Source organism: Parambassis ranga, chromosome 2 (genome assembly GCF_900634625.1).
Source record: "Parambassis ranga chromosome 2, fParRan2.1, whole genome shotgun sequence".
Lineage (NCBI taxonomy): Eukaryota > Metazoa > Chordata > Actinopteri > Ambassidae > Parambassis > Parambassis ranga.
Window position 1 is genome coordinate 36205770 of NC_041023.1, and position 23246 is coordinate 36229015.

The 23246-nt window shown below is 42.5% G+C and overlaps 1 protein-coding gene across 1 annotated transcript; it reads left to right on the plus strand.

Moving 5' to 3' along the window:
- The first annotated feature begins 331 nt into the window (after positions 1 to 331).
- Positions 332 to 9210, plus strand: LOC114430582 (midkine-B-like). Its single transcript, XM_028398658.1, has 5 exons — positions 332 to 490; positions 7018 to 7097; positions 7734 to 7907; positions 8437 to 8598; positions 8713 to 9210. Exons 2-5 carry the CDS (start codon positions 7019 to 7021, stop codon positions 8739 to 8741), a joined length of 444 nt encoding a protein of 147 aa, XP_028254459.1. The 5' UTR covers positions 332 to 490; position 7018; the 3' UTR covers positions 8742 to 9210.
- The last annotated feature ends 14036 nt before the right edge of the window (positions 9211 to 23246 follow it).

Here is a 23246-nt window from a genome sequence, read left to right on the forward strand (position 1 = left end):
TGAGGCATTAGTTCCAGGGCTATTTTTGTGTATCTTTGATCAGGAGTATGACACGCTGCCAAGTTGCTGTTAACGCTCATTTACAAAAAAAAAAAAACCTATTTATGGTCCCGGAATAACAACAACAACAACAACGTCCAGATTTATGTCTTTATGGCCTCCTCAGTGCAGATCAGCTCCAAAAACGGGGGGTATAAGAGGAAAGGAGAGACCCGGACTCGATTGTAAATGAGCGAAGAGACAAGAAGAGGACCCGCTTTGACTTGGCGCGTGAGGGGTTAATGGTGACTGTGGTTTTTTTTTCCAGAGAGGAAGAGGAAAGGGGGTGAACGGGGTTAACGCAACCAGAATGAACTGGTTTGGAGGACAAAAGCTGGGGGGTACCAAAGGAAGTGCATGAGTTTTCTCTCTCTTTCCCCCTCTCCCCTCTCGCCCTTTCTCGCTCTCTCTCTTTTCTCTGCCGAACACCACAACTCTGACTGCTAAACAAGTAAGTGCTCTCTCACACACACGCTTTACACTTTTAAAAAAATAATTTAACACCAGTTTTTATCAGTGTAAATACTGCAAGGAAAGCACTTTTGTACACACACACACACACTTTTGTTTTTGCAGGATGTGGCGCACAACTTTGCTCAGAGTACACGGGCTTAGCTCAGATTGGAAGCATTTGCTCAGAATCTTTTTTAAATAATTGTGGTTTCTGGGGGACTCTAGTACAGCTCATCAATTCTGCACTTCAACTTTTCAACTTTTCTGGACAAATTAAATGTATGATAAGTAGTTTTTTTCATATTTTCATATTTCTATGTATCCAAAATTGGAACCGTTTCTGCAGTTTTTGGTCATTTTTCGGAAGTACTGTCAGGCAATTCCTTCAAGTTTTGTAGACGAAACAAAATTAATAGGTTTGTAAAAAAGTATGTTGTTTAATAAGTATATAAAATATATACATAAATAAAAAGTTGAAAGGGTATAGTGTGGCAGAAACAATGGGAAACAGTTTTTTTATTTCTGGTCATTTTTCGGAAGTACATTCAGGTGATTCCTTCATCTTTTTTAGAGAGTCAACTCTACAAGTTGTTTTTCTATGCTTTACTATTATATTTATATGTAAAAAAAACCAATAATAATACCATGATTTAATGTGGCCTAAAATTTGTCAAAAAAAAAAAAGACTATAGGACCTGTTTTTGCAATTTTTGGTATTTCATTTTTGGTCAACTCAACTTTTTATGTTATACAATCATATTTCTATGTACAAATAATGCCAAATTAATGTGGCCTACAACTTGCCAAAATATATAAAGACTATGGGACCTGTTTTTGCAGTTTTTTTTCCATTTTTCGGAAGTACATTCAGGCACTTTTTTTAGACAAAGTTGTCCAACATACTATGTTTTAATGTTGACTAAAACTTGCCAAAATATCAAATCAAAATTAAAGCTGCAAGCAGCGATGACGGGCCCTCACAACTCTTGTGGTCCGTGGGACTCGCAGCCGCCACCTCCCCTATCGTCCCACGGCCTCTCTTTCCCGGTACCGGCACAAGCTGTGGTCTGCAGGGCAGAAGAGTACACCAAAGCACACATATGCTCATAAGCTACAGTCACTGCGCCACCTACTGGCCGGAAGACCTGTCTGTATATCAATGCGTGCAGAGTCAGATGTTCAGCATGACTGTAAAGTTTCATCCGCAAAGGATGAAGTATGAGGGAGCCACAAAAACATCTATTTCCTGTGTGTTGGCGAAGGGTGAAATTCGTGGCGGCACCACAGCCGGACCGTATGACGAAGGGCTGTGTTTTTGATAACTTTTGGTCCCTAATTCCTTAATGGCAAGTGCACCAATTTTTTAGCATTATCAAGCAATTCCCCTAGGAGGAGTTCGCAAAAGTGCGGGATGAGCAAATTGGAACATGGCATGGTTTTTTCAAAATAGTGGACTTCCTGTATGCCGTGGAGTTTTTGTCCAAGAGGCTGATTTTCTAGTCATGAGGCGATACATCAGTGTACCAAGTGTCAAGTCTGTAGCAGTTTCGGTGAATATTCTCACACTTTAGGGGTGCTGCAGAGCCATGCGGCCACGCCCGCCAATGGCGACAGTGTCAGAGTTTTTTAGCACGTTCAGGGGGTCAAAATGGCGATTCTGAATGCTGTAAATTTTCTTGGCATCCCACCCCAACCCCAAGATGTTTTGACCCCTGTTACAAAGGGGGGAACTCCTGACGCCTCGCCAACACGCTGGGTCTATAACTACATTCGAAACATGACAGGAAGCAGCTGTCTCCACGCGGCGGCCCATCTGCTCAGAGTGGGCGAGAAGCAAACTGAACTGAAACTCATTATTTTATCCTACTTATTAGCAAAAAAAGAGAAAAGAAAAGAAATTATGACACGTAACGCTGAAATTGAGCATCAGGGATCAGTCACCGGGCTTTTCTTGTAGTCCATCCTCGTCCAATGTAAGGTAATGGTGCAGATGACAGTGGTGCTTTCAAAACCCCCCTAATTATATAAATTGCAAATAATTGCAGAATCAAAACACACACACACACACACATACATCAGCTCTAAAACCCTTTAGCCCCAACCTCCCTCAGTACTAATTATCTGGTCAGAATTCAGACTTGTGTGCGGCTGGGGGAGCGCACTCGTGGGAGCACACCACAGAAAATTGCAGTGTGTGTGTGTGTGTTGGTTCAATGACCAAGTGCGACTCTTGGCGTCCCCCCCCCCCCCCCCCCCCCCCCCCGATAAGAACGCAGTGCCTGCTGAATGCCAGCTCTGCAGACAAAGCTTAAAAATCAATGTCATGTCATGGTAACCATGGGAACCACACATATATACACACACACACACACAGCTATAAGGGTATAGCAATTTTCATTGGTGTATAAGTGCATTGTAGGAATTGTAGTTAGTCATATATTTCATCCAAGCAGCAACTTCTGGTTGACCTGACTTGAAGCTAATGTAGAAAAGTTTGCAGTTCACACCACGACCACTAGGGGTTGGCTGCAGAAGTGAGTCAGTTCCTATAGACTACCATGTTAAAATGGTCACGTTTAGAGCAGAAATAAACATGTTCACAGCCCGGTTCACAGCCCGGTTCACAAACCACTTCTGGTTTCAACTGATAAGTTCTCTTATAGTGTCAGTAGAGATCTGTCTGGAAGGTATGGGAGTGAATTTTCTCGTTTTTAACTCTATTTGGACCTAAAATTATGGGCGTTATCCCGCTTTGAGTGACAGGTGGTAGCTGCATTGCTGTATCTGTGATGCTGCTAACATGGCAACAGTGGAAGATAAGCGTTTGGACGTAGTAGCTCTGGATGCTCAGGAGGTTACAGGTTCAAGTATAAGTTCAACACCCAAAGTGAAGATACTGTATAAGATACCTTGGTTCAGTTCTTGCAGGACGCAGTGGTTTTTGAAGTCCAACGATCAAATCTGGTCCTGAGGTTACAGAAGCAAAGGGGGTGCAGTCTTAACCCCCTCAGACCTCAGCGGATACTACTTAAAAGCCGGAGTCAGACCTCATTTCAGTGCTTGTGAAGGCGATCTTTGAATGTGACATAAATGTCAAAATTCATTGTCTTCATCTTCAGAACCCTAAATCAGCCAGCTTTCTTTTGGTTCCTGAACTTTAAAGTTCAGTGATGAGCATCTGGGTTGTGCTCCTACCGCCTTTACCGCTAATTGATCCAGATGGTTTGAAGCTTCCATCCTCACAGGTTTTTCGGACACTTGACCGCAAAAGTCTGGCAAAAATCGAACTTGTGCTCTGTGAAGTGGCAGTGTTCATTTTCCTGCTGTCTTCCTGCTGCTGATATTTTTTCCCCTGTCTCCTTTTGTTCACTGGACTTCAAAAGGGACAGAGACGAGGTTTGAACCTTAGAACTATCGAGTCTTTCAAACTAAAGCATACTCAAGTCAAGGACACTAATGACCTTTTCCCCACAGACCTTAAATCTTCCATCATGGTGCTGAACTTGTATAAATTCAAAGACTTGTCTGAGGATGAGCAAACTCGAAGACGCTGTGCAGTTTCTTAGACTATTTTGTCCCGATCTGAATTTTCCAAGTAGACAATTTGTTCGGGAGAGATAGTGGGATGGAATCAACCGATAGGATTTTTAGTCTGAATGAGACAGGGAAGTTTTCATGGCGGTGGGGAGCCCTCTGGATTTGAAGGACTAGCTTACCCGGGAAACAGGGGGAAGATGGCGTAGTTAGCATTACGTTAACTCATGAACGGCGACTTTGAGGTATACAGCTGCTGCTGTACAGCTAAGGAAAAATGGTCGGATGAGTTAGCAGAGGCTAAGGTCTAAGGCTAACAGTTGTTTCCATAGCAATAAAGGGGAACGCTTGCTAAAGGAAAGGGCAAATAAGAGGACCTGAATTCAGGTTGTTCCTATATTCATGACATTATGGTATTAGGCATCATCCTATTTTCTCAGACAGGTTATTTACCTTCCAGGATGTAATAATCATGGATCATAGTGTACTTTAGCTGACACTCTCATTCCAATGGAAGACCCCCCCCCCCCCCCTCCTTTTTTTACTGTAGTGTCTTATGGCAGATGGACTCCCTGGACACTGACAGGGATAATCAGAGCAGAGAGAAGGAAGTCACTCAAGGGAGTTTAGAGTTTGTTGACCAGGGTTTTTGTCACACTGACACACACACACACACACACACACACACACACACACCCTGTGGAGTGATGGCAGTGTGTTTCTCGGTCACTGGCTTCACTAAGAATGAGTACTATGGATAATGGGTTTGTGAAGGACTGTTCTTTCTCTTCCCTTTTTCCTTGTTCCCTACTTTTGCGATGATTAGCTTCCTAGCTAGCCCATATGATGCTATGCTATGCGTTTTAGTTATTTCGGTAGGTCATGTGTTTCTTTGCATGGGCGTCATAGTAACGGGGTATTGATTGTAAGCAGTCGTACTCATTTTTTTTACTTATGCTATGCTATGCTAGTTTGATGTGTGCCTCTGGTTTGCCTTAGTTGTGTTTGCGTTAGCCTGTTTGTGTTAGCATAGGCCATTAGCCTGTGTAAACCCTGTACAATTTCTGTTTACCATCGGAGCTGTCAATCACCCGATTTTTGTTACTTCCGCTTCCCTAGCACAGCTAGGGTCATAGCATGCTAATTTTGGTGTTGGACTACAAAAATATATACATCATATGCATACTACAACACTTTAGAAATGTCTATAATATATATATAAAATATATAATATGTATAACTTTTGCAACGATTAGCTTCCTAGCTTGCCCATGTGATGCTATGCTACCACACCTTTTAAGTTATTTCTGTAGGTTGTCATGTGTGTTCCTTTGCATTGGGGTCATGGCAACAGCGCAATTGCATTGATTGTAAGCGTTCATACTCGTTTTTTGCTATGCTATGCTAGTTTGTTGTGTGCCTCTGGTTTGCCTTAGTTGTGTTTGCATTAGCATAGGCCATTAGCCTGTGTTAACCCTGTAAAATTTTTTTACCTTTAGAGCTGTCAATCACCTGATTTATGTTATTTTTCTTCCCTAGCACAGCTACGTGATAGCATGCTAATTTTGGTGTTGGACTACAAAATTATATACTCTGCAAACTACATTGTATACATACTACAACCCTTTAGAAATGCCTATAATTTTATATGGATATGACCAAAAATATGTGGTCTTGATGCACAACCATGATACTACCACCCCCTTGCTTCACATATGGGATAAAGGTTCATGTACTGTAATACATAACACTTGTTCTACACATTAACTGTTATTATATAACCAAAGTAGACATTTTTTTCATACGTGTGCGCACTTTTCTGCATTCCTGGCAGTAACATCCAAACTCCACAGAGAGACAGCTGAGACCGTACGGCGACACAACACTGTGTGTCTCCTTTTTGGTTGCAGGGGCTTTGACGTCCAAAGTCTCCAGACACTGAAGCTCATATTAAGACCTGAGAACTGCTGGTTCTCATTACAGTGGCGTTAAGCGCTGGGCTCCTGCTGCTCCTAAGAGCGGGTAGCATCTCGTTGTGTCATTAACCTCTAACCTTTGACGCGGACTTGACACGATGAGGTTGACCTTTGTGACCTTTGACCCGGACACAGATTGATATTTAATGTGGTCCATGTGTCCATCATCAGGATCAGTTTGAAGAGTCATTGTCTGATCATGTATGTGTGTGTGCGTGTATACATTTATATGTGTGTGTATATGTGTATATATATAAATGTGAAGGTAAAAATATGTGTGTGTGTATATATGTATATATATATAAACACATATATACGTGTGTGTGTATATATGTACATATGTGTGTATATATGTGTGTGTGTATATGTATATATATATATATATATATATATATATATATATATATATATATATATATATATATATATATATATATATATATATACACACATGTACATATATATATGTCTATATATACACATTGTTTCTTTTTCAGCTAATCTTGGGAAAGCTTGGAGAGTTTTTTTTTTTTTACCTACCCACCCCCCACCCCTAATCCCCTCATGGGACACCGCTACGGTGCTTTTTTTTTTTTTCCAACTCTAGTCCCTGGACAGGTTATTAGAGCTGTGGTGCATAATTGTAGCCCTGGTTGGTTGATGTGTGTGAAAACTCCAGTGAAGTCCACCAGCATGCTTCACCAAGCTCTGTCTCTAACGCTGCACATCGCTGACACATAAAAGTAGAGCGAGAGAGAGAAACTTGGTACTGTACATAAGTGCTGGAACAAAGTTAAACAATGTGTGTGACATCAGCTCTGTATCACATTTATCTGCGTGTTTGTATAATGACAGAAGTCCCTTGATGAGTTATTACGAGCCACAGATGCAGGTGGCAGATAGGAGCAGATAATGATGTCACATGAAACAACCCCTGGCATCGCGAGGGTCAACACTTAATGTTTTTTTTCCTGTTGTGATGATTTCCTGCCATTGTGTGTGTGTGTTGTTGCAGGATGAGGGCTGTGCTGCTGCTGCTGCTGCTGGCCACCATCATCAGTGTCAACACTGTAGCTGGAGGGAAAAACAAGAAAGGTACGATGGTCCAATTCTGTAGCTTAGCCTTGTATTAGCCAGTTAAAGCTAAAGCTATGCTAAAAGCAATCAGGTATAATTTGTCGCAAAGACAAAAAAAAAAAAATCAACATGGCCAGGCTCCAACTTCTGTGCTTGTGGCCCGAACCACTGGTTGTTTGGGCCAATTGCTGTCCTATGACGACTGGCTACCAGAAGTAGAACATGGAAGGTGGTTACATGCCAGAGAGAGACTTGCCCAAAACATTTGTTTTGTTTTGATGATCCACAACCAGGCCTGGGCAACCTGACCTTCAACATCTGGAACAAGATGAAAGATATGGTCTTCTTCTACACTCTTCTGATTCTGGACCCAAACACTGCTGGTCCAAACCTCCTCATTCTCATAATGGTAGCGATGCCTATTCTGTCCATCAGCCCTCGACTGGCAACAAGACATTCTATTTTTTGATTGGCCGATACTCATACTCAGGCCAAGTCGACTGTCCTGTGAGAACATACTAGCAGTACTAGTACCTTACAAGGCAGCTACATGCTAACATGCTAACTGCTACATGCTAGCTTTCAGAAATGAATGACTCAGCATCTAATAGCCACCCCAACCCAACCCCTCATCCCCTCTCTCTCTCTTTTCAGAGAAAAACAACCCCTCTGCTGACTCGGTGGGGTCGGAATGCTCCGACTGGCGCTACGGCAACTGTGTTCCCAGCAACGGTGACTGCGGAGCAGGGATTAGAGAGGGGTCATGTGACCAGCAAACCAAGATGATGAAATGTAAAGTGCCTTGCAACTGGAAGAAAAACTTTGGAGGTATGACACACACACACACAGAAATGTTGTCATGTGAAACAATCTGTTTCACAGGTTTTTTTTTTGGTTGCCCCGCCCCTTTTTGGAGTTGATTGCCAGAGTCTCTTTGCACTCTGCAACTTTCACTAGCATCCTAGCTAACATCTGCTTGCGATACTAAATATAGCAGCTAGCTAGCAATTTGTAGCATATCAAAAGTCTAACACATGTATCAAAAGTTACATTTGCCTTCCGTATTTTTATTTTCTTTTGCCAACTTTACATATTTAAATGCCAATATGCTATATTTAGCATCACAAAAATGAGTTAGCTTGTTGATATTCACTTTTCCTATTGCACTGCTAGTTTGATAGTCAAAAAGCCCATGTAACATATACAGGAAGTAGACTTTTTTTTTTGAAAAATTTCTGTAAATGTAAAAAAAAACCTTTATCATGCTAATTGTAATTAGCATTGTAGCTAGCTAGGAAAGCACTAATCAAGCTCATTAGTAACTAATGTAGCCTTTGCCCTTTTCTTTGTCTTCTAGCCGACTGCAAGTACCGCTTTGGCAGCTGGGGGGAGTGCGATCCAAGCTCCGGCTTGCAGACTAAAATGGGGACGCTGAAGAAGGCTCTGTTTAACGCCGAATGTCAACAAACTCTTTCTGTCTCCAAACCATGCCCTGGGAAAACCAAGACAAAACCCAAAGGTTAGACTGACATATATATATATATGTGTATGTATATATACTCACGCATATTAAATATCATATTTCTGCTGTTTTGTAAAAGAATGACCTCAGTAATATTTGTGTGTTTTCCAGGGAAGAAGAAAAAAGGCAAGGGGAACTAGAAACAGTCTCCAGGGACACACACACACACAGAGCCTTCAGAGTACCACAACACAACCAGCTGGACCCAACACTAATGGATTCATGGCCTATTTTCACACACATATCAAGTGCGTTCTTAAATTTGAAATGAAGAAAGTCTGGAAGTCAACCGTAATAAGTCATTGTATGGCAACGTTTACATCATAAAATGATATTTATAATATAAATCTTCACCATCAGACCCATAATGTTCTATAGAATCAGCTTTGTTAGTCTTGATGTGTGTGTAGAAGCAGCCAGTATGAACATAAATCCATTTATTCCTTCTCTTGCCCGAGGACCACAAGCTCCGTCATACTGTTTACTTTGAATATTATTACGAAAATAAAATCTTTAAGATTAAGACCCCCCCCCCCAATAGATGATTGATGTTATTATTATAATGCCATGCTTTTTTTTCAGTTATTAAAATCTAGGAACACACTGTCACACAGCGTCTGTTTATTTTCGTATTATTTTATTTTACAGTTAAGTAAGTTTTTTTTATAGTTAAGATAGTATAAAAAACTGTATAGTAATTTTTGGGGTCATACTAGAAATATATAACATATTGTTATAATAACATATACATATATGCAATGTAGAATGTGTACTGTAAAACTTCAAATAATAACCGAGTCCTGAACTGACGCCGGTCCCTTTTACAGGCCCGGTCCGATTATGGATTTGGACATATAAAGGCCGACCTCAATTATCTGGTTTGATTTTCTCATGAGGTAAGGAGCAAATATATAACTATAAATATAAAATAAAAAACAACAATTTTTGCCAACGTGTGACGTTGTCATGGAGACACATAAACACACGCTCCTGCCTTTGTTTACTGGTACTCTTCACGTGTTCTCAGATGGCAAGGACAAAGAGAAAGAAGTACGATATTCAATTTAAAATATCAGTTGTCAAATATGCCGAAGAGGATGAGATAATGGAGAAATTTTAAGGCTTAACTTCAACGTCTGTCTGATGAAGACCGTAAGAGGGCCAGACTGCGTGGTGGAGGGAGAAAAAAAGTTAGCAAAGACCTGGAGATAAAAATGAGCAGATGGATCCACGGCATGCGTGCAAAACATTTTTGACTCACTCGGAAGATGATAAGGATTAAGGCTAAAGAAATGTATGATGTTTCGTGGTATATATACGTATACTATATGTATACTATACGGTCATGGTACAAAATACAATTTTTACAGTGTTTGATGATTTAGCCATCACAGTCTACCTGGCTGCACCGCTCAGCTCACTACCTTTGATGCATGTTATAGATAAAAGCGAGTCATCAATAAATAAACAGCACCCTTCAGCGGTCTTCATTTATTCAGATTCGGTTTCACACACATGAAGCCTGATTTTATTGGCAAATCTAGCATTTCTTTTGCATCATTGATTACACCTGGGAGATTTTGAAAATCATTTTCCTAATTAAAACATAAATTACAGTGTAAATAACCTGTAACAATGACTCATAGACGTCGACGGTTTTTGAACCTACTCGAAAAACATCACGCACACATCATTTCATGTGGACAGGAAAGGTGTGAATGGACACGGGGGATTTTGTTTCTCCCTCTATGCCGTAACAATGGCTTAAAAAGTAACACGTCCTCATGATGATTTTAGACCTAAAGTGGCAAAAATGTAACTCTGGGACTCTCTCATTCAGGAAGTGAGCCAGAGATCCAAAAAGTGTTGTTTAAAAAGTCTGTCTTGACTTGGGATTTGACATAGATAGATAGATAGATAGATAGATATTTACCTTATTAATCCCCATGGGGAAATTAAGTTAAGACATTGGACCTGAGACTTTTCAGTGTTGACCTGAGAATTGACTCAGGACTTGATTTGAGACTTGTCACAGTCTTGACTTAGGCCTTGACGTAGGACATGCCTGTCTTTACTTGGGACGTGACCTGGGACATGTCTGTCTCTACTTGGGCCTAACCTGGGACATGCCTGTCTTTGCTTCGGCCTTGACCTGGGACGTGCCTGTATTTACTTGGGGGCCTTGACCTAGGCCTTATCTGACGTGACTTGGACCTTGATCCAGGACTTATCTGTCCTGACTTGGGCCTTGATCCAGGACTTATCTGTCCTGACTTGGGACTTGAGGTGATTGACTTAAGACTGACTTGCGACTTGCAAAACAATGACATGGTCCCACCTCTGGCCTACCTGGAGGACAGGTCCCGCCTCTAACCACCATACAACCACAGGTGACAGATGTGTACACGGTGGTCATTTCCAAACACCAAGACCACCTGCGGTTCATAGATGACCTCTTCGGTGACCCTGAAACACCTGAAAACGATACAAAATCAACCAATAACTCAGAGTGAGAATGTTCTGGAAACCTGATGATCTTCTCAAGCTCACTAATTAGGGTACCTTCATTGCCTGAGGTGCTGCTAGTCTTCTGCATTCTGTTTCCTCTGCAGGGTGAAGCCTGCTGGTTTTAATAACAGCTTAAACCATCAGCCATCACATCAAACAAGTGTTTCCTGCTGCTTTGCAACCTGTATAATATTTCGTACCGGTCATCCCAACAGAACGCTACACTAGGACGAAATAGACGTCTAATTACGGGGAAGCTGATATTAAAACATCTGAGTCAGACGGATGACTCCTCAAAGAACAGCACAAACTCCAAATGGGTAAATAAATAAAGACAGCAGAAATAAATCAGTTGAGGGGTAGCTGATGATTTATTGATGGAGGCTTTCTTCTCCGACCTGCATCAAAAGGCGTAGAGTGTATACAGACTCTGGGTCTGTATAAAAGAGAGACGCAGCTCAACTGGAAGCGTGTACAGCGACAGCCAAATCAGGTGAGATCAAAGTGACAAGAATCCGAATCAATGAGATCAGCCAGCACGCCTTCAAACCGCAGAGGCATGATCCGACAGAGGCAGATCCACATCTGTTTGAAGTCAGTTTAGAGAAGAATGAATGAATGAACGGAGTGGCCTCAATGATAAGTCAATGGAGAGTTCTATATTAACCCTTAGGCATCACTTAAATTTACTATCCACACACACACTTTAGGCTTCTTTCTTTCTTCAGGCACTTTGGCTATGATATTAAAAAATGTAGTATTATAATTGGAGTTAATAGTTAAAAGTTGATGCTACACACAAAAACTAATAATTCATCAAAGTCAATGTATTTAGCTATATATCTTTTTATTTATTTATTTATTGCATCGCCCCCCCCATCCCTCAACATGTTTTTTGTATGGAAACTAACTCACTTTAAATACGAGCAATTTAATGCATCGTGCAATCGAACTGGCATTTGAAGGGTTAAAATCCCAATGATAACTGTCCGATATTTGGTCGTCTTTGATCTGAAGTTAATCGAAAGGTTTAACCCCAGAAAGCAGAGAAGGAAAAAAATATAGTGGAGTGGACAATTCCAGGGACTAGGACACCCAGGGCTTCTGCTGTTTGAGGACTTGTACCCATAATAATCACACTACCAACCTGAGGCCCAGGGAGAGAGCACTCTCCCACAGTGCAGATTCATCAATTCATGTTTTGATAAGTAAAAGGAAAACAAAGCCCCATCATCCAAGAAATGTATTATCAAATTCTAAATCTATTCCATGTCAGCCACAGTCTGTCCCTGAACATAGACAGGACACGGGTTTTAATACATTAAATTTATCTCTCTTAAATGTTAGGTCTTTGGCAGGCAAATCATTCTTAATTAATGATTTTATTCAAAAGAACCATCTGGATTTTATGTTTTTAACTGAAACTTGGTTGGGGCAAGACAATAGTGCAGCAGTTCTTATTGAGTCTACTCCTAACTTTGGTTTCATGAGTGAAGCAAGATGGCACAAGGAGTCGCCAAAGGAGGAGTCGCCATCTTGTTTAATGACTGCCTCACTGCAAAAAGGTATCCTATGGAAAGTTTGACTCTTTTGAATATGTTGCTCTTCAGCTAAAATCCTCCTGTCAAGCAACCTTTGCAACCATTTACAAAACCCCAAAATACAATGCTAAGTTCTTTGATGAGTTTGCCAAACTATTGTCTATTATGTGCATTGACTTTGATTGTGTTGTCTTAGTGGGTGACTTTAACATTCATGTTATAATCCTAATGATGGAAGTGCCAAAGATCTCTTTAACATCCCAGATAGCTTTTGGCTTTCGCCGCATGTAACAGACATAACAAGGGACATATACCGGATCTAGTTATCTTGTAAACAGTTTCAGTTCCAAAGTTATGACTGTTATTGATTCAATTGCCCCAATCAGAACCAAAGTTCTGTCAGGAAGGAAAAAGTCACCTTGGAGAAATGCCACACTGGTTAAAGCTCAAAAAACAGTCTGCAGACAGGCAGAACGCAAATGGAGAAAAACTAAACTCCAGGTTCATTATAACATTTACAAAGAGAGCCTACATAACTACAACCAGGAACTGAAAAATGCAAGACAATCCTATTTTTCTGAGATCATCGATAGGAACAGCAACAATGCTTGCACATTGTTCTCTGTTATAGACAGACTGACAAACCCAGGAGTATCAGTCCCACCTGAACTGCTGTCTAAAAAGTCATGCAATGACTTTGCATCTTTTTTTCACAGATAAAGTGTTAAAAATAAGACAAACAGTCTGTAGCTCTAGCTCCGGCAAAACCATAATGTCACTTGTGCCTTCTCATCCACCAGTTAAGCTGGCACATTTTAACCTTCTAGATAATAAAGCTCTGACAGAAACTGTTAAACAGTTAAAACCCACAACATGCTCACTTGACAATCTGCCTACACATTTTCTTAAAAACGTTTTTAACTGCATATCGTCAGATGTGTTGCAGATGGTTAACAATGCTCTTCAGTCAGGGCAGTTTCCCCAGGCCCTGAAAACTGCAGTAATCAAACCTCTACTCAAAAAATCAAATCTGGATGCTTCAGCAATAAATAACTACAGGCCAATATCTAACCTTCCTTTTCTGGGAAAGGTCTGGGAACTAAGATCACATGTGGGGTTCCTCAAGGGTCCATTCTTGGACCACTTCTGTTCAACATCTACATGCTGCCCCTAGCTCAGATCATAGAACATCACATCTCCTATCACACCTATGATGCAACCCTATGCAATTTCCCCATTGTGGGACTAATAAAGGTTTCTTAATCTTAAGGTTTCTTAATCTTAATCTTAATGCAGACGACACACAGCTTTATATATCAGTGTCATCACATGACTACAGTCACTTACACTCACTAAGTAAGTGTACTCAACAAATTGAGTGAATGAGCCAGAACTTTCTCCAGCTCAATGCTGACAAAACAGAGATGATTGTTTTGCACATCTCCATTGCGTCAGTGGGTAACATATTGCGTCACTTTCGACACTGTCCTGTTTGTTCACTTGGTGTGCGCTGTTGGTGCTATGGACTTTCTGCATTAGACATATTGTGTTTGCTTTTATTGTGGTAATACACAAGCACCTCAGTGTTAGAGTTAAGTGCACCAGTCTCTGGGTTCCCTTCTCGTTTACCACTGTAGCGAAGCTTACCGTAACTTAGCGGTTAGCATTAGCGCTTAGCATGGCTTCTTCCACCCGCTCTCGCTCTGCATCTCCCTCTCCTGCCCACTGCACGGTGTGTGATATGTTTAGCTATTCTTTTGCCTCCTTTAGTGAGCATGAGGTGTGCACAAAGTGTAGCTTATTCACAGTCTTGGAGGCGAGGCTAAGCGAGTTAGAGGGTCGGCTCCGCATGTTAGATAATAGACCTGTAGCCACAGCAGCTAGCCAGCAGCAGTTAGCCTGTGCGGACCAGCCTGCCTTAGCTGATGTTAGCTGCCCCCCGGCAGCCCCTGAGCAGCCGGGAAGTCAGAGAGGTTGGGTGGCAGTTCGAAGGAAGTGTAGCCCGAAACAAAGGCCCGTGGTTCACCACCAGCCGCTTGATATATCGAACCGTTTTTCCCCACTCGGCGACACACCCGCTGAGAAGCCGACCCTGGTTATTGGCGACGCTGTTTTGCGGCATGTAAAGCCGACACCAGCGGCTATAGTTAAGTGCATCCCGGGGGCCAGAGCGGGCGACATAGAGGGTAGCCTGAAGCTGCTGGCGAGAGATAAGCATAAATACAGTAGGATTATAATTCACGTCGGTGTTAATGACACCCAGCTTCGCCAGTCAAAGGTCACTAAAGTTAATATTGAGTCAGTGTGTAATTTAGCTAAAACCATGTTGGACTCCGTAGCATTCTCTGGTCCCCTCCCAAATCTGACCAGTGATGACATGTTTAGCCGCATGTCCTCGCTCCGTCGCTGGCTGTCATGGTGGTGTCCAGAAAACAACGTGGCCTTTATAGATAACTGGGAAACTTTCTGGGGGAAACCTGGCCTTATTAGGAGAGATGGCATCCATCCCACCCAGGGTGGTGCAGCTCTGATTTCTAGCAACATAGCCAAGTTTATTAGACCAACCTGACAACCCAGGGTCGAGGCCAGGAGGCAGAGTCGCTGTCCTACACACCTCTCTGCTGCTTCTGGAGGACTGCCGCCCTCAGTTAGAAACACATTAAATACAACTACACATAGAAACACTAAGCTTAATAATGTTATTGAAGTGGTGACGGTCACACGTCCTCCCACAGTTCATCAAGCACACAAGTTAAGATATATTAATCATAATAACCTCATAAAAATACACACTAACACACACAAACACATAGAACAAGGTAACAGAACACTCAGGTGTGGATTGTTTAACATACGATCCCTCCACTCTAAGTTGGTCTTAGTTAATGATCTAATTATTGATCATCACAATGATATATTTTGTCTCACTGAGACTTGGTTACAGGATGAAGAATATGTTGCTTTAAATGAATCAACTCCGTCTTGTTATATTAACTGTCATGTTCCTAGAGTTACAGGTCGTGGAGGAGGAGTGGCAGCAATCTACCGCTCCAGTCTTCAGATGAATCCTAAACCTAAGTCTACTCATACTTCTTTTGAGAGTGTCACTCTCAGCCTGTCTCACAGAAGCTGGAAGAAGTCAGGATTTGTTTTACTCGTCGTAGTGTATCGTCCACCTGTTGCTGCTTATTCAGAGTTCCTGCTGGAGTTTTCAGACTTCTTATCAAGTTTAGTGCTTAGCACAGATAAAGTCATTATAGTGGGTGACTTTAACATTCATATGGACGTCGACTCCGACAGTCTGAAGATTGCCTTCAGCTCACTCTTGGATTCAGTTGGGTTCTCTCAGTTAGTAAATGAACCCACACACTGCCACAGTCACACCCTGGACCTGGTTCTCACCTACGGCCTGGAAGCTGAGAACCTGCTAGTATGGTCTCAAAATCCTGTTCTTTCAGATCACTCATTAATAACCTTTGACTTCTCTCTTTCAGACCTACCAGCACCTAAGGAAAAGGTCTACTACAGCAGATGTCTGTCTGAAGACGCCGTAAAGCAGTTTAGGACAGCAATCCTACCAGTACTCCCCACAGTCCCAAGTACTGATGGGGATACCAACTTAAATATTACTCCTGCAGAGCTGGACCGCTTTGTCAACAACACTGCAGACACACTACACTCAGTCTTAAACAGGATTGCTCCACTGAAGAAGAAGAAAACTACAAACCAGAAGAGGCTAGCTCCGTGGTACAACTCAAATATCCGATCACTGAAACGGATAACACGAAGGATGGAGAGGATGTGGCAGTCCTCTAAATAAGATGACTCCCAGAGGGCCTGGAGAGACAGTCTGCTGACGTATAAGAAGGCCCTTCGCAAAGCCAGGATAGCCTACTATTCATCACTAATAGAAGAAAACAAGAACAACCCGCGCTTTCTCTTTAACGCTGTAGCCAGGCTGACAAAGAGCCACAGCTCTGTGGAGCCTCGCATTCCTGCAGCCCTTAGTAGTGAAGACTTCATGAGCTTCTTCACCGATAAAATCACCACTATTAGAGGACAAATCAACCACAATCTCTCTGTGACCGCTGAGGATACACCGCCACTTCTGGAAACGGATCCTGATCTAACTCTGGACTGCTTCGTGCCCATCGGCCTCCCTGAGCTGACCACCAGCATCTGCAAGTCTAAACCTACTACCTGTCTTCTGGATCCGATCCCTTCACGGCTCCTCAAAGATGCTATTCCTCTGATCGGAGAGTCTATATTAGGACAGATCAACTTGTCTCTGGAAACAGGATATGTACCGCAGGCTTTTAAAACTGCTGTGATCATTCCGATACTTAAAAAACCTTCACTGGACCCGGACGTCTTAGGAAACTACAGACCGATCTCCAACCTCACCTTAATCTCCAAACTACTCGAAAGAGCTGTTGTAAGTCAGCTAAATGACCACCTGCATAGGAACAGTCTGCTTGATGCTTTCCAGTCTGGATTCAGAGCCCATCACAGCACAGAAACAGCACTGCTTAAAGTCACCAATGACCTCCTCATGGCATCGGACCGGGGACTCGTCTCTCTACTCGTTCTACTGGATCTCAGTGCTGCCTTCGACACCGTAGATCATCGCATCCTGCTACACAGATTAGAACACGAGATCAGGATTACAGGAACAGCACTGCGCTGGTTTAAATCATATTTATCTGACAGATTTCACTTTGTTCATGCTAATGATGTGTCTTCCACAGGTACAAGGGTTAACCACGGTGTTCCACAGGGTTCTGTGCTCGGACCGATCCTGTTCACCCTCTACATGCTCCCTCTAGGAAACATCATCCAGAAGCACGGCATAAACTTTCATTGTTATGCTGATGATACCCAGCTGTATTTATCCATGAAGCCTGAAGAAACGGAGCCGCTAGTCAGACTACAGGTGTGTCTAAAGGACATAAAGGACTGGATGTCCTCCAACTTTTTACTATTAAACTCAGACAAGACTGAGGTCATTGTTTTTGGACCTAAACATCTCAGAACTAGTTTATCAGATAATACTTTCTCTCTGGATGGAATTACTCTGGCCTCCAGTACGACTGTGAGGAACCTTGGCGTTATCTTTGATCAAGACATGTCGTTTGTCTCTCATATTAAGCAGGTCTCCAAGACCGCTTTCTTTCACCTGCGTAATATTACTAAGATCAGGAGCATCCTCTCTCAGAGTGATCCTGAAAAGCTCATCCATGCTTTTGTCACTTCAAGACTGGACTACTGCAACTCTTTATTGTCAGGATGTCCACATTACTCCATCAACAGTCTGCAGCTGATCCAGAACGCAGCAGCTAGAGTTCTGACAGGAAGCAGCCAAAGGGATCATATCTCTCCTGTTCTAGCGTCTCTTCACTGGCTCCCAGTGGACTCAAGAATACACTTCAAGATCCTTCTTCTAACCTACAAGGCTCTTCATGGACTTGCTCCATTGTATCTGCAGGACCTGATTGTACCATATGTTCCTAATAGGACACTCAGATCTCTGAGTGCAGGTTTACTTGTAGTTCCTAGGATTCACAAAAGTAGAATGGGAGGACGAGCTTTCAGCTATCAGGCACCGCTATTATGGAACCAGTTACCAATCTGGGTCCGAGAGGCAGACACTGCCTCCACCTTTAAGACTAGACTTAAAACTTTTCTGTTTAGTAAGGTGTACAGTTAGCCTTAGACCTAGTGTGTAGCACAGCTATGCTGCTCTAGGCCTACGCTGTCAGGGGCACAAACATGATCCACTGAGCAGTTTCCCTCTCACCCTCTAACCTCTCCTTTTCTCTCCTTAGTCTGGCTCACACTGGTCTCAAGACCTGCACGCTGACCTGCAGTCCGGCCCGTGAAGTCTCTCTTGCTCTACTTTGTCGGGTGGCACAAACACGATCCTCTGAGCAGTTTCCCCCTCACCCTCTGACCTCTCCTCTACTCTCCTTAGTCTGGATCATACTGGGTAATATCGTCTCATAATCTGTGTTTACTGTTTTCCTGTTTTATGCAATTTCCCCATTGTGGGACTAATAAAGGTTTCTTAACCTTAAGTAGTTCTGTACCTCGCTCTTGCTCTCTCTCTTTGCAGGTCTCAAGACCTGCATACTGACCTGCAGTCTGGCCCCTGATCTCTCCTGTGCTCATCGACTTCACTAGCCCCTGCTGCTCATCTTTGCTACCAAATTACTATTCCTACTTATGGACTAACGATATATATATAGATATCTATTACAATATAATCACTGTTTCATCTTGCTGTCATGTTTGCTCTGTACTGTATCATGTTTGTATCATGTTTGCTCCTCTTTCTCTCTCTCTCTCTCTCTCTCTCTCCTTCATCCTCTCTCTCTCTCTCTCTCTCTCTCTCCTTCATCCTCTCTGACTAGCAGCAGGACTGGTTCCCCCTTAAGCTGATGGGTCCTGCTCAAGGTTTCTTCCTCTTAAAGGGAGTTTTTCCTTGCCACAGTGCTCTTAGGGGGGTTCCTGTGAAGCGCTTTGAGACAATGTCTGATTGTAATATGCGCTATATAAATAAAACTGAATTGAATTGAATTGAATTGGCCCCAAAAATGAAAGAGCTAAGATCAGTGCTTACCTTGACTCCATGTCACTGAAGGTCACAAACCAAGCCAGAAATCTTGGTGTAATTCTCGACTCTGAACTTTAACACCCATGTAAAAGCCATTACTAAGTCTGCCTATTACCACCTGAAAAACATTGCTAGGATCAAGGGCTTTCTGTCCAAACAAGACACTGAAAAACGTATTCATGCATTTATATTCAGTAGGCTAGATTATTGTAATGGCGTCCTCACAGGTCTTAGCAAAAAATCCATCAGGCAGCTGCAGCTGGTCCAAAATGCTGCTGCTAGAGTTCTAAGTAGTACCAGGAAAATGGACCACATCACACCGGTCCTTCCTGTGAGTATCAAAGGATACATTTGAAAACTTTACTCCTGGCCTACAAAGCACTGAATGGTCTTGGACCAAAATATATCCTGGACTTATTGGTTCCCTATGAACCATCCAGATGCCTGAGATCATCAGGGACAGGCCTACTGTGTGTACCCAGGGTCAGAACCAAACAGAATGAAGCAGGATTTAGTTATTCTGCCCCTCACCTGTGGAACAGCCTTCCTGAAGGCTGAGGTCTGCTCAGACAGTCACTTTATTTATGTCAGGCCTGAAAACTCATTTGTTTACTGCAGCGTTCTCCTAATTTCTTGACTGCTGTCCTAACTGCACTCTTCTCATTTAATCATCCTGATTTTATTTGATGTGTTATATGATTTTATTCTTTTTATGATTTTAATTTCCGTTCTTAATTTAATGTTTTAAAATGTTTTTATTCTGTGATTTCATCTTATGTAAAGCACTCTGAATTGCCTTGTGTATGAATGGTGCTATATAAATAAAGCTTGCCTTGCCTTGCCTTGCCTTAATGACACGAAAGGGTTAAGCTTCGACGGATGTGCCAAAGTCAATATTTCGGATCATCTTTGACACGTCCTTGACTCATTAAAAAATAAAAAACTCTAAAACTAACTCTAAAAAACTTTATTGTGTCACAACGGTAAAATCGAGTGATCGAACTGGCATTTAACGGGTTAAACTCCTGATAATCATCCGATATTTGATCGTCTTTGACTCAATCAAAAGACTTAAACCCAGAAAGCAGAGGGAAAAAAACTTTTAAAAAAAATATATAGTTTACATATATATATGTGAGTGGACAATTTTTGTCCTTAATGACACGAAAGGGTTAAGCTTCGATGGATAAGATAAGATAAAGATAAAACTTTATTAATCCCGAAGGAAATTCTTGTGCCAGAGGTATCAAGTTACATTAAATGCAGTTAAGTACAGAGTATAAGAGTATAAGTGTCACTAAAATCCAAATCAGAGTACAGTACACAGTATGAGCACAATATATGATGCATTGATACAAATATAGACCAGTGGAGGGAATGACTGATGCATGATCCTCCTCTCCCTACAGAAAGGGAGGAGTTATACAGTTTGATGGCAACTGGCAGGAAGAACCTCCTGTGGTGTTCTGTGCTGCTCCTAGGTAGTCTCAGTTCTGGCTCTTTTGCCAGCGATCGTTCTACAACAGCACGCAGGTGTTTCAGGACCAGCCTCTCCAGAGACTTCATCACATGTGAAGTCAAGGCAACTGGCCTGTAGTTGCTGTGTGTGCTTGGATGTTTGGTCTTGGGCACAGGAACAAGGCATGTTGTCTTCCACAGGGCAGGGACAGTCATCAGGCTCAGGCTCAGGGAGAAGATGTGCTGAAAGACCCCACACAGCTGTGTGGCGCAGTCCTTGAGTATTCTGGGGCTGAGTCCATCCGGTCCTGCAGCTTTTCCCAGTCGTAGACGACTGAACTCCCTCCTCACATCTTCTGTGGTGATGGTAAAGGCTGTTCCATACTCCGCGAGACAAAGAGCGGAGAACGCGTTCCACGGGTGGTAAGAGATTAAAAAAAAGTTATTTTCCGCACTGAGGTACCATACTCCGCGAGACGTGTGTGTGCAGAACTCCTCATACGGCCCGCCCACTAAACTATAAGGAAAGACTTTACAAGGACTTGTGCCATGGCAAGAGGGCATTATACAGAGAGGGTGCCTGCAACAGCGTGAGATGTCTGGCGATGAGTTATGAAAATGCGACATTAAAAGTAACAATAGCAAAGATTCAGTGTTTGTGCTAGCCTTTATGACCACATTTGCACATCTACTGTGTTCCAATGTGCCTGCGATACTTCAAACTGTCCGGTGATGAGCTGTGAAGATGCGACATTAAAAGTAACAATAGCAAAGATATACAGACATTGTTAACGAGCCTATTATTCCCGGGTATGTAGGAGTATATAGAATGGTAATAACAGTCACCATCTGGTATGTGTGAACGGCTGTCTGGAGTTATTGGTGACAAATCACCCTGACTTGCCTTTCTTTCTTTTATTGCTCATTATGCAAAACCGGTATGGTCTTATCTAAATCTGTTGAATCAGTGCTGTTTATACACCTACCTATATACCTGGAGAGGCTCTTGCGCTTCTCCACTTTCATCACGCCCACAATAAATTCCGACCAATCACAGCATGGTTGCCGCACAGCCTTGAAAGACAAAGTTCGGCCCGGACCCTGTGCACAGGAGTGCGGATCAGCGGGCGGTCAGAGACAAAAAATGATGTCATTTTGTGGGCGTAACGTCTGCACGGGGGAAAAATGTCTTTGTCTCGCGGAGTATGGATCCAGCTTAACTGTGGACACAGAAGAGCAGAGAGAGAGATCTGATGGGGGAGGGGGGGGGGGGGGCTGGGGGATTGTTAATGGTGGTGGGGTAAGGGGGGCAGGGTGATGTTAGTGATGGGGAGGTGAGACTGGTTAGTGTGGTAAGGGGGAGGGTGGTCTGGGAGTGGACTATCAAACCTGTCAAACCTGTTGAAAAACAGGTTCGGCTGGTTGGCCTCCTGCAGATCTCGATCCATCAGCTGGTCAGAGATCCTATTGTGGCCGGTGATGGTTTGCATGCCACTCCATACCTCCCTCAAGTTGTTTCGGGCAAGTTGGCTCTCCAGCTTCCTCCTGTAGCTCTCCTTGCCCTCTCCGAACTTCTCCTTCACCTCTGCCTAGGCCTGGGATGCGCCACCAAAGTCAATATTTAGGATAATCTTTGACACATCTGTGACTGATTTTAAAAAATTAAAAAATAAATAAATGCAGCAGGAAAATAACTCATTCATTTATTTTTTAATTTTTTAAACACAGTCACAGATATGTCAAAGATTATCCTAAATATTGACTTTGGTGGCGTCATATCTGAGTAGTTCTTGCCATGTGCCATCCGACATCATGGTGCACAGTCCTCCCTGGGTTCCTTGGGTTGGATGTCTATTGGGCATGCTCAGTACCAACCCCCCCAGGGGTTAGAAAATGCCGGATAGGAACCATTAACCATGGATTCAGTCGGTGATGGTACTAAAATGTGCATGAGAATTCATAAGCTGCACCTTCACCATGGCAACAGAACCCCATTACAATCATTTGTGAGTATTTGACTGGGTGCAATAATAATCTAACTGTGATTTTTTTTGTCTCTCTGACTCCTACGAACCTGCTCCTCCTGATCTAGGTCAGCTCTCATGTTCTGATCTCTGTGCTCCATTCCATTGGAATCAGCACTGGAATAATTGATGTGTAGTATAGTGTCGTTTTTTTCTATGTGCGTTGCCGTGGTTACAGTGGGGACGTTGGCATTTTAAGTGCCAGTCGGTGGGGTTATCTCTGGTTATCCAGGCTGCATAAACAGATTTAAAAAAAACAACTCAACAATGCACAACCTTTTCAACACAGAGTGTTTATTTGCATTATTATTAATATTGTTATTATTATCACAGGTTGTTTCTGATATATCTTTAGTACATTTCAAAAGTAAAACCAGCTGTGTGTGTTGTGCAAGGCAATACTCTGATGATGTGCCTATTTAAAATACACGGAGAGAAAAAAAAGTAGAGTAAGAGAAAGTATAAACAGCCAGAAAGCATTATACAGACATAAACATCACC